This window comes from Gigantopelta aegis, chromosome 7 (assembly GCF_016097555.1).
Source record: "Gigantopelta aegis isolate Gae_Host chromosome 7, Gae_host_genome, whole genome shotgun sequence".
Lineage (NCBI taxonomy): Eukaryota > Metazoa > Mollusca > Gastropoda > Neomphalida > Peltospiridae > Gigantopelta > Gigantopelta aegis.
The window spans coordinates 36,150,470-36,162,837 of NC_054705.1; the positions used below are offsets into that span (position 1 = coordinate 36,150,470).

The 12,368-nt window shown below is 42.5% G+C and overlaps 1 protein-coding gene across 1 annotated transcript; it reads left to right on the forward strand.

Annotated features, from left to right (window-relative positions):
* Positions 1-4,490: 4,490 nt before the first annotated feature.
* Positions 4,491-8,460, forward strand: LOC121376782. The gene is made up of 2 exons (XM_041504555.1): positions 4,491-4,616; positions 7,505-8,460. The coding sequence occupies exons 1-2, from the start codon at positions 4,496-4,498 to the stop codon at positions 8,236-8,238; spliced, it is 855 nt and encodes a 284-aa protein (XP_041360489.1). The 5' UTR covers positions 4,491-4,495; the 3' UTR covers positions 8,239-8,460.
* Positions 8,461-12,368: the final 3,908 nt, after the last annotated feature.

Genomic DNA, 12,368 nt, shown 5'->3' on the forward strand with positions numbered 1-12,368 from the left:
GTTTGGACGTTGTGGTGCTGCAGAAACTCCTGACTAACACTTGCAACATGTGGTCTGGCATTGTCATGCTGAAATATTCCACCGTTGATGCTCATCTGTGGAATGACGTGATGCTGCAGGATCTCGTCTCTATATCTGATGCCCGTCAGTGCACCTGTCACATGCACAATAGCCGTCCTACCACCATAATGGATTCCTGCCCACACCATGGGACTGCCACCATCAAAACGGTCGACTTATTGCACGTAGTTTGGAGCATAACGTTCCCCTCGACATCTATAGACACGTGTGCGTCCATCAGCAAGTGACAGGAGAAAACGAGACTCATCTGAGAACAAAACAGTCCCCCATCTGGCACGTGTCCATCTCACCCTCTGCTGGTACCACTGCAGACGCTCCGCTAAGTGATGTTGGGTCAAAACGTTACGTCGCACTGGTCTTCTTAGGACAATGTCTGCCTACCTCAGCTTTTTACGAACTGTCTGGTCAGAAATTCTGCGTAGTCCAGAGATTTGTGTCCCTGCGGTTGTTGCTGTTGTGGTTCGATTTCGAAGATGACACACCCGGATGTATCGATCTGGAGCGGCGGTGGTTACTCTGGGACGACCTGGCCGTGGCCTGTCATTAACACTTTGAGTGGTGTTGTACCGTGCCCATAACGCAGAGATAGTCTGTCTGGAGACACAGCTTGTTGAGATGCCTCTGCTTGCAATCTCCCAATGGCATTATTGCGTTGAGCTGACGTCAATCGTGACATTATTCCGTTACCTACAGTATCGTTATGCGGTCTTTTTGAATCACTGCTGATGTAGCCTTTTATGCCCCACCAACGGAGGGTTCGGCATGCAAACTTACAGAACTTCATGATGCACGTGCGTCTAAGAGGATTGCGCTTTTGCGTTTCAGTAGAAACATTTGTGCGAATCGAACTTGTTTTATAATGTTTTTGCATCACCATTCGCTCACTTACTTGATTGTCTTTACGATGTCTTTGGTTCTGTGCAAATAATGCGAAAGCTTCTATTTTTTTAAGAGAATATATTGTTTGACAAAATTGGTGGGAGTAAGTATCCTTGGCCCCCTCCTGAATCCGCGCCTGTATGCATTACATGTGTTGGTATTGCGACTAGTGAACCCTGCTCTGTCCATTAAGTATGCACTTAGATATTGGGTTAACCAAATCGATTTCATCAGCAGTTGTGACGTATTTCATAGATTTTCGTCTCCTTTTTTTCGTGTACAGGGCCCAATTTCACAAAACATCGTAAGCCCAGTTTTGCACGTAAACGTAAATCTACGACTAAACCACAATTCTTATTACTACTAACAGTACATTAATATAGTTTCACGAACACATATTTCAATTTCTTTTGTCTTTAAAATGCTCTAGTGTTTGGCAAATCGGTTGTGTTTTATAGTGGTTTTGCATCACCATTCGCTCACTTACTTGATTGTCTTTACAATGTCTTTGATTCTGTAAAAATAATCCGATAGCATTAATTTTACCAATGTCAAGTTTTTTTGTTGTTGTTTTTTAAAGAGTATATTTCAGTTAATGTAACTCCTGCCCTGGGCAGATAACTGAAGTGTGAGTCCAGGACAACGTACTTGAACCTTAATTGGATATAAGCAGGAAAAGTAAAATGAAATAATGAATTGTAAAAAAATAAAAAATAAAGTAAAACACATCCACCATCATCATCATTATCATCATCATTATCATCATCATCAATTATTATTATTATTATTATCATCATCACCGTCATCATCATCAGTATTATTATTATTATTATCATCATCATCATCATCATCATCATCACCATCATTATTATTATCATCATCATTATCATTATTATTATTATTATTATTATTATTATTATTATTATTATAGTTATTGCATCATGTGGCGCTAATTTAACAACACTGTATGCAGGCAGAAACTGGAAAGTGTTCAAGTCTGAAAATTATCCTTCACCATATCAAAGGTACGGTACACTAGAGGAGAAACCAGTCATACCTTTTATAGTAATACTACTAAATGTAAACATTAATGTAGTTATCACTACCACCACTATATATATATATTGTTTTGTCATTGTGAATACAACCAGTTCCCCACGACTGGCACACCAAAATACGTAGTATGTACTGTCCTGTGTATGGGAAAGTGCATAACAATACCGTTTGCTGCTTTATTGGTAGGAGTAGCCTATTTCACATTAAAGCCTTTCTGTCTATCCGTCTCTGTCTGTCTGTCTTTGTCTGTCTGTCTGTCTCTCTCTCTCTCTCTCTCTCTCTCACTCTCTCTCTCTCTCTCTCTCTCTCTCTCTCTCTCTCTCTCTCTCTCTCTCTCTCTCTCTCTCTCTCTCTCTCTCTCTCTCTCTCTCTCGTGCTTTCTCTCTATCGCGTGTCGAAATAACCACATATAGTAGACACCAAATAGTTATTATTATTATTCTTGGTATTATTACAAGTAGAAGGATGACAGTATATAACAGACACACGAAAGGTCATGGCTGACCCTTTTATTTCAGTTATACGAGGGATACCTGGCTGTTACAGGCAAATAACTCCGATGACGTTATCAACATTGTTGTGGAACACATTCACCTTGACAGCCGAGAATCAACATGTCTCCATGACTACATCGAGTTCTTCGACGGTAAGTTGAAAATATATCGGCAGGATTGTACGTACCACATCCTTTGTTACACTGGCTGGAACGAGAAATAACCACGACAGATGGTAAGAGTCGGAGGCTGATTGAAATCAGGACCCGTGCTTATAAAACGTACAGAATGTTTGTTTTTAAAGTTTGTTTTGTTTAACGACACCACTAGATCATCAGGACCCGTGCTTATAAAACGTACAAAATGTCTGTTTTTAAAGTTTGTTTTGTTTAACGACACCACTAGAGCACATTGATTTATTAATCATCGGCTATTGGATGTCAAACATATGGTAATTTTGACAGTCATGGAGAGGAAACCTGCTACATTGTTTCCATTAGTAGCAAGGGATCTTTTATATGCACCATCCTACAGGCAGGATAGCACATACGACGGCCTTTGATATACCAGTCGTGGTGCACTGGCTGGAACGAGAAATAACCCAAAAGGCCCACCGATGGGGATCGACCCCAAACCGACCGGGCATCGAGCGAGCGCTTTACCACTGGGCTATGACACGCCCCATAAAACGTACAAGCCCACAACCGAGCTTGGTTTCCATAAAATGTGTACCAAGTCGGCAACCGATGTTTATGGTCTTCGTCTGACCGACGATGGACGGGCGAAGTTGAAACCTATAAGTTGCCGCAGCGGATCTGCGTCGATTTGTATCAGTTAAAATATTTTATGGAAACTAATCTCTTTTATGATGATGATGATGATTATTATTATTATTATTTATTATTATTATTATGACCAGGGCATACGCGTTTTCTGCATGGCCGTGACTTTAATAAGCCACTATCTTTCCGTTTATCATTCTGCTCCGGCCCTGACGTAGTCAGTAAGGGATCGATTCCTGTAGGTGGACCCACTGGGCTATTTTTCATTCCAGCCAGTGCTTCATAACTGGTGTTACAAAAGCCGTGGTATGTACAATCCTGTCTATGGCTGAAGCATATTTGTTTTTTCTCTGATTATATGTGTGGTCCTTAACCATATGTCTGCCACTATGTAAGCGTAGTTAAAATGTGTTAAGAGTGTCGTTAAATAAAACTTGTTTTTCATTTATCAACACGGGGGTTCTAGCATAAACGGATGGGCATTCGCCTGAGATGCTTGCGTCGTAGGATCAAACCATTACAGTGGGCCCATTCTTACAGTTGTAGATACGAAACCCGCTACGTTTTCCCATTATTGGCAAGAGGTCGTCTATATGCACCGTCCCACAGACAGAATAACACATACAACGACCTTTGATATACCAGTCGTGGTGCACTGGCTGGAACGAGAAATAGCCTAATGAAGCCACAGATGGGGATCGATCCTAAACCGACCGCTTTTCCACTGGGCCTCTGTGTTGTCCCGTCTGTTGGTAAAATGCATGTAAAAGACCCCTTGCTGCTAATGGAAAAACTTAAAAAAAGAGAAAGAAAGAAAGAAAGAAATGTTTTATTTAACGACACACTCAGCACATTATATTTACGGTTATATCGCGTCAGGCATATGATTAAGGACCACACAGATATTGAGAGAAGAAAATCCGCTGTCGCCACTTCATGGGCTACTCTTTTTTATTAGCAGCAAGGGTTCTTTTATATGCACCATCCCACAAACAGGGTAGTACATACCAGGGCTTTGATATACCAGTCGTGTTGCAGTGGCTGGAACGAGAAATAGCTCAATGGGTCCACACGAGTTAAAAAGTAACCAAATGTTTGACATCCAATAGCCGATAAATAATAAATCAATGTGCTCTAGTGGTGTCGTTAAACAAACCTTTTTTTCTTTATCATTCTGTTCCAGGGTGGAGTTCCGATCACGGCATGTTGCGGAGAACCTGTGTACCGGACGACAAGTGTCTGTCCAGTTCCAACAACTCCATGTTCCTCTTCTTTCGATCTGACAGCATCCACCAAGGAAGTGGATTCAAGATTAAATATCGAAGTAAGCACCATTAAAGGCACATTGTCACAGACCACTGACCTATTTAATGGTCTAACAAAGTATTACCTGAACAAATATAATTTGATTTGTCCCTAAATGTAATTTATTCAACCATCTTCATAACCACCATACTCCATTCATTAATGACATATTGTAAAAATAATTGAATTATGGCAATGGTCCATAATTCAAAACCTAAAATTGCCGAGAGGGATGGCGTGATACCACTCCATCATGGTTCACTTAAGGTGATGAGATAGCTAGATTTGGTTTCCAACAATTAATGTAATGTTTATTTATTATCAATTTTTAGAGAAATAAGTTCCTTAAATCTGTGACAGTATGCCTTTAAGATTTACACCACTATTAATTTCTATGTCAGAATATGTTCTGTTAAACTACATTAATTTCATTTCACATTTCATTTCAACTTATTTCCGTGCTTATGTCCAATTATGGTTCAAGCACGCTGTCAACACATTTTATTTACGGTTATATGGCGTCAGACATATGGTTAAGGACCACACAGATTTTGAGAGGAAACCCGCTGTCGCCACTACATGGGCTACTCTTCCGATTAGCAGCAAGGGATCTTTTATTTGCGCTTCCCACAGGCAGGATAGCACAAACCATGGCCTTTGTTGAACCAGTTATGGATCACTGGTCGGTGCAAGTGGTTTACACCTACCCATTGAGCCTTGCGGAGCACTCACTCAGGGTTTGGAGTCGGTATCTGGATTAAAAATCCCATGCCTCGACTGGGATCCGAACCCAGTACCTACCAGCCTGTAGACCGATGGCCTGCCACGACGCCACCGAGGCCGGTCTCGATGCAACCAGTGCACCACGACTAGTACATCAAAGGCCGTGGCATGTACTACCCTGTCTGTGGGATGGTGCATATAATAGATCCCTTGCTGCTAATCGAAAAGAGTAGCCTATGAAGTGGCGACAGCGGGTTTCCTCTCTCAATATCTGTGTGGCCCTTAACCATATGTCGGACGCCATATAACCGTAAATACAATGTGTTGAGTGCGTCGTTAAATAAAACATTTCTTTTTTGCAATGCAATGTCTATCTGGGTCATGTGACTACCAGTCTTAAGGAGTGCTCTCCCTTGGCAAATAATGTGTATATATATTATCATTTTTTTTAAATCGGCCTCAGTGTGTCCTGGACAGGCGTGCGCTACACCAGCTTGCTCTGAATGTGCATGTTAAACACTCCGACCTGACCTGAACTGGCCTCGGTGGTGTCGTGGTTAAGCCATCGAACATAAGGCTGGTACAGGGCCGTACCCTGACCAAAATCCATGGTGGGGGGGGGGGGGCACTAAATTTTATAAATAATTTTTAACATACTATAAAGATTAAACATTTCTATGCTATTACTGGAAATATATAAAAAAAAAAAAAAGGACAAGATTCTCGGGGGGGGGGGGCAGCTGACCCCCTGCCCCCCCGGAGGGTATGGCCCTGTGGTAGGTACAGAGTTCGCAGCCCGGTACCGGCTCCCCCCCAGAGCCAGTTTTAACAAAAAAGTGGGTAGGCGTAAGATCACTACACCCTCTTCTCTCTCATTAACAACTAACCCACTTTCCTGGACAGACAGCACAACTAGGTTAGGTGTGCGTCCAGGACAGTGTGCTTGAATCTTAATTGAATATAGGCACGGAACTAATTTTTAAGAAAGAAAGAAAAACAAATCAGCATTGTCGACCAGGATTTTGTTCAATTATCCACCCTCATACCAGAGCACCGCCTCGTGTTGCTGTTATGCAAGTTGCACTATACCACTTGCATGGTTGTTATCTGTTATTACTACATATATAACAAGTAACTTCAAACCAATCGGCTATTTAAGTAACATAGAGGTCAACCTACTCTAATCAACCATATTTTTTCATGACGAACTATGGCGGAACGTAGCCCAGTGGTAAAGCGCTCGCTTAATGCGAGGTCAGTCTGGGATCGATCCGCGTCGGTGGGCCCATTGGGATCTTTGTCCTTCCAGCCAGTGTTCCACGACTGGTATATCAAAAGCCGTGGTATGTGCTATCCTGTCTGTGGGGTGATGCATATAAAAGATCCCTTGCTACTAATGGAAACAATGTAGCGAATTTCCTCTCTATGACTGTCAAAGTGACTATATGTTTGACATTCAGTAGTCGATGATTAATAAATCACTGTACTCTAGTGGTGTCGTTAAACAAAACAAACGTTTAAACGTTTATAAAAGATCCCTTTCTATTAATGGAAAACACTTAGTTTGAGGTGGGCTAAATTTGGAATAGGAATTAGAAAAACTTACAATGCAAATCTACAATGAAAATTACAGGCCAAAAATAAATTTAAAATTCTTCGTATTAACGGGTACTAGCGGCAGAATGATTAGGTCAGGTCAGGTCAGAGTATTTAACGTGCACATTCAGAGCAATCTGTTGTAACGCACGCTTGTAATGGGCACAGGTGCCAGCCTCGGCCGGCTCCTCTGCCCAGGGCCCATATTTTCGAAGCAATCTTATCCTACAAAATCGTAAAATAATCGTAAGCTATGACGTCACTATGGCGTATGTTGTAGTGACGTCACACCCTACGATGGTTTTACGATTTCATAGGGCTAAGATAGCTTCGAAAATAGCGGCCCAGGACAGGAATGGGGCAAGATGTAGCCCAGTGGTAAAGCGCACGCCTGATGCGCGGTTCTGTGTAGGATCGATCCCCGTCGATGGGCCTATTGGGTTATTTTTCGTTTTAGCCAGTGCACCACGACTGGTATATCAAATGTGCGATATGTGCTAAACAATAATAATAATAATAATAATAATAATAATAATAAATGTGCTCTAGTAGTGTCGTTAAACAAAACATACTTTTAACTTTCAACAGGTACAAGCATTGGCAGCTCGTGCGAAGAAGTGAACCTGTACTGGATTGGAATAATCGTAGCCATCTTTATTCTCGTCGTTATTATTTTCCTGTGTTACCGAAAACAGATTCCAGAATGCAGACGTCGGTGTTCTCAGCGACTTTCTATGATGTATTCATCCGCCCGCTGTACTTCATTTTCCAAAACATGTCCATTCATACACGAAAAGGTCCGTAGGATATGTCTGTGCTGTCTCGGAAGTACGAAGGAATCGATTGGTACCTCGCTTCCAGTTCAGAGTGCTAGAGCCGAAAACGTAACTGACGGTGGGCGACAGTCTACAGCTGAAAACGGAGCAGTTGGTGATACTGGAGGGTTGAGTTCGAATTCAGGAAGCGAAGCGATTCTTATAGAACCACCAGGAGATGATGTACAGATGAGGGTAACACCGATCGGTTATATACGAGCAGAGGCACCCGATCTTTCCAGCGTTATGGGTAATGGAACGGACAATCCATCTCCCAACGCGGTTGAATCGTCACTCAAGTCGGAAGCATCCTCGAGGAATGTTGCGTCGGAAACGCTGCCATCTTATTCTACGTGCGGCCACCAGTCTATTCCGCATCGCAGACAACCGGAAGCGCCGCCTTCTTACTGTTCATCCGGGTCGCAGGTCATTTATGTTATACCCCCGCCGTCATATGAACAAGTAATGTCGAATCCTAACGAATATAACAGCGATCAATTACAATAAGTTGTTTTATACCAACAAACAATGGGGTTTCTTAATGTCGGTTCTGAAATGCACTGAATAAGAAATGGAAACATTACCAAGCAACCTATAGCAATAGGCCTACAACGAAAGCTGAAGAAGTGAAATCCCTAATAAAATATCGTTCGTCACCAGATGCAAAATATATGTGCACGTGCCAAAATGTATGGAAAGTTATTTGTAAGAATGTATCTGATTAAAGAGAAAAAGCCACCTGATGTTTTCAAAATTTAACAACGATATTGTAATGAACTGACCAAGGTTATGGTCAAGTGAAGACAATATTGTTTACTAAAGCATTTATAGTTTATAATGTAGCCCAGCGATAAAGCACTCGCGTGATGCGCGGTCGGTCTAGGATCGATCTCCGTCGGTGGGGCCTTTGGGCTATTTCTCGCTCTAGCCAGTGCACCACGACTGGTATATCAAAGACTGTGGCATGTGCTATCGTGTTTGTAGGATGATGCATATAAAACATCCCTTGCTACTAATGGATAATGTAGCGGGTTTTCTCTCTAAATCTATACGTCAGAATTACACATCAGTGGCGTAGGAAGGTAATAAAAGTGTGGGTGTTGAGAGGGGACACACACACACACACACACACACACACATATATATATATATATATATATAGATAGATAGATACTGCTACTGGATCAAGAAAAGTGGGGGGGGGGCACGTGCCCGCTTTCCCCCCCCCCCCCCCCCCCCCGCTTCCTACGCCAGTGCAGGTGCTTGACACACAACGGCCGATAATTAATAAATCAATGTGCTCTGGTGGTGTCGAAACTAACTAAAATTGAATTGAAATCAATAAATACTCTATAATATGAGTATTGTTGTTAATCTGTACTGTAAGAGTGCGCGTTGCTTTAGGTGTAGCTTGATCACGGAAGGAAAGAAGGAAATGTTTTATTTAACGACGCACTCGACACATCTTATTTATGGTTATATGGCGTCAGGCATATGGTTAAGGACATAGAGAGAGAAAACCCGCTGCCGCCACTTCATGGGCCTTTGTTACACCAGTTGTGAAGCACTGGATGGAACGAGAAATAGCCCAATTGGGCCACCGACTGGGATCGATCCTAAACGGACCGCGCATCAAGCGAGCGCTTTACTACTGGCTACGTCCCGCCCCCAGTTTGATCACGGTTTAATTGTCTGATGTGGGTCAAGCACGCCTGTCGTGGGCACAACCTCTGACTCCGCCAGACAGTTCTGTCCATGACAATTGTATGACCTGGCAGCTTCTCCTATATTTGAACTTCTTTCGCTGTCCACCTCCACATCCCAGTCCTTGTCAATCCAATCGCGACATATACTTATCTCTTGTGGCTATCCGTGACATACATCTGCCATTCCCCCATCAGCGTTTAGCTGTGGGCTGAGTCTGACCACTTGGAAGTGTGTTCAGTAGTTACTCATTTCATTGTTAAAGGGACATACCCTAGTTTCAACCCGTAAAAATTAACACTAAATTTTGTTAGTCTACAAACCTGTAACACATTTGGATAAAGTTACAACTGAGTAAAACATGAGTCTGTGACCTTAAAATGGTGAAATACCCTCTAAAACTAGACCAAAACTCAACTCCATAACTGTTACTTCTCAGACGCACGTGCGTTTTTAAAAATATGAGAAATGTATTTTGTGATATTAAAAACACCAGGATGACTAAAACACTTCGTGTGTACGAAAATGAATAATATAAACAATAGAAATTAAGTAAAGTATGATTTCAGTTATCAAAAACGGCTCTAATAGTAAAAAATATGCCTTAGTGTTTAAAAACTAGGGTATGTCCCTTTAAGAGACTTTTAACAACCTTCTGTACTCCCCTACTACAGGCGGTCATTAGTTAGTGCCGTGGGTCAGACCAGCTTTATTAGCAGCAGAGTACGAGGATGCCAGGGAAGTACGTGGAGACTGCACGCGTGGAGCAGTCTGAGAAGGGCGGGTTATGGTGTGGGCAGCTCAGAAGACAAACGAGGTCTTATATTAAGATAATGATAATGAAAGAATGAAATGTTTTATTTAACGACGCACTCAACACCTTGTATTTACGGTTATATGGCGTCAGACATATGGTTAAGGACCACACAGATATTGAGAGAGGAAACCCGCTGTCGCCACTTCATGGGCTACTCTTTTCGATTAGCAGCAAGGGATCTTTTATATGCACCATCTCATAGACAGGGTAGTACATACCACGGCCTTTGATATACCAGCCGTGGTGCACTGGCTAATGATAATGAAAGGCAGATATTGATAGATGGGAAAGATGAATGAAAGTGTGGGCAAGCTTTGACGGGATTTGAACCACTGTCAGCAGCTCGATTGTCCAACAGCTTATTCACTGGACCACGGAGCTCATTTGTTTAGAATAACCGGCCTCGGTGGCGTCGTGGTTAGGTCATCGGTCTACAGGCTGGTAGGTACTGGGTTCGGATCCCAGTCGAGGCATGGGATTTTTAATCCAGATACCGACTCCAAACCCTGAGTGAGTGCTCTGCAAGGCTCAATGGGTAGGTGTAAACCACTTGCACCGACCAGTGATCCATAACTGGTTCAACAAAGGTCATGGTTTGTGCTATCCTGCCTGTGGGAAGCGTAAATAAAAGATCCCTTGCTGCTAATCGGAAAGAGTAGCCCGTGTAGTGGCGACAGCGGGTTTCCTCTCAAAATCTGTGTGGTCCTTAACCATATGTCTGACGCCATATAACCGGTAAATAAAATGTGTTGAGTGCGTCGTTAAATAAAACATTTCTTTCTTTCTTTCTTTTTTTGTTTAGAATAAAGTTAACTACAGCTATACATACTGAGTTTTGACCACACCTTTTGTTGACTTTGGTTCCTACATATATATAACATTGTCACAACACCCAGCTACCGAATTTCCTTTGTGCTGGGGTGTCGTTAAACATTCATTCATTGACTCAAGGTGCACGGCGGACCCATTAAGATTTTTCTTGTCCTAACCTGTGCCCCGCGACTGGTGTATCAAAGGTCGTGGTATGTGCTGTCCTGTCTGTGAGAAAGTACATATATAAAATATCCCTTGCTATGAGTCACAATTTTACCAAATGTTGACATACCGATGATTAATTAATCAATATGCTCTAGTTGTGTCTTTAAACAAAATGCGTTTTAATTCGTTCAAGGTGGAATGGGTCACGGCTCACTTCAGTAAATAAATGACCCTTAGCTCGTGGACTAATGTAGTATTATAGATTGTACAACACACACACACACGCACGCACGCACGCACGCACGCACGCACGCAAAATTGACCCATTAATAAGTAATTTTTCAGTCCCACACTCGACCACTGGCCATGCCAAAGATTGGGTCAGAGAGAGAGAGAGAGAGAGAGAGAGAGAGAGAGAGAGAGAGAGAGAGAGAGAGAGAGAGAGAGAGAGAGAGAGAGAGAGAGAGAGGGAGAGAGAGGGACGAGTAGATGTTTTATGAAAGTTTATAAATTTCCTGACGTGAACTCCCCCCCCCCCCCCCCCAAGCCCTGCTCCTCATACCCTCTAATATAAACTTTACGATGTTTACCATAAACAAATATTCATTTCCATTCTTCTTCTTCTTTTATTTATTTATGTTCGTGCTTATATCCAATTACGGTTCAAGGACGCTGTCCTGGGAACACACCTCAGCTGTCTGGACGGTCTCTCCAGGACAGTGGGTTAGTTGTTAGTGGTTAGTGGTTAGTGAGAGAGAAGAGGGTGTAGTGGTCTTAAACCTACCCATTACGTCGTTAAAACTCGATCTGGGTGAGAGCCGGTACCGGGCTGCGAACCCTGTACCCACCAGGCTTAACCACAACATCCACCGAAGCCAACATTCCCATTCTGAATGCAGTCTGTCCATTGAAGGGAGATAAATCCGGCTTCTTAATAGGCTAGTTTTTAACGCAAAGTTAATAATAAAGAAAGAAATGTTTTATGTAACGACGCACTCAACACATTTTATTTACGGTTATATGGCGTCAGACATATGGTTAAGGACCACACAGATTTTGAGAGGAAACCCGCTGTCGCCACTACATGGGCTACTCTTCCGATTAGCAGCAAGGGATCTTTTATTTGCGCTTCCCACAG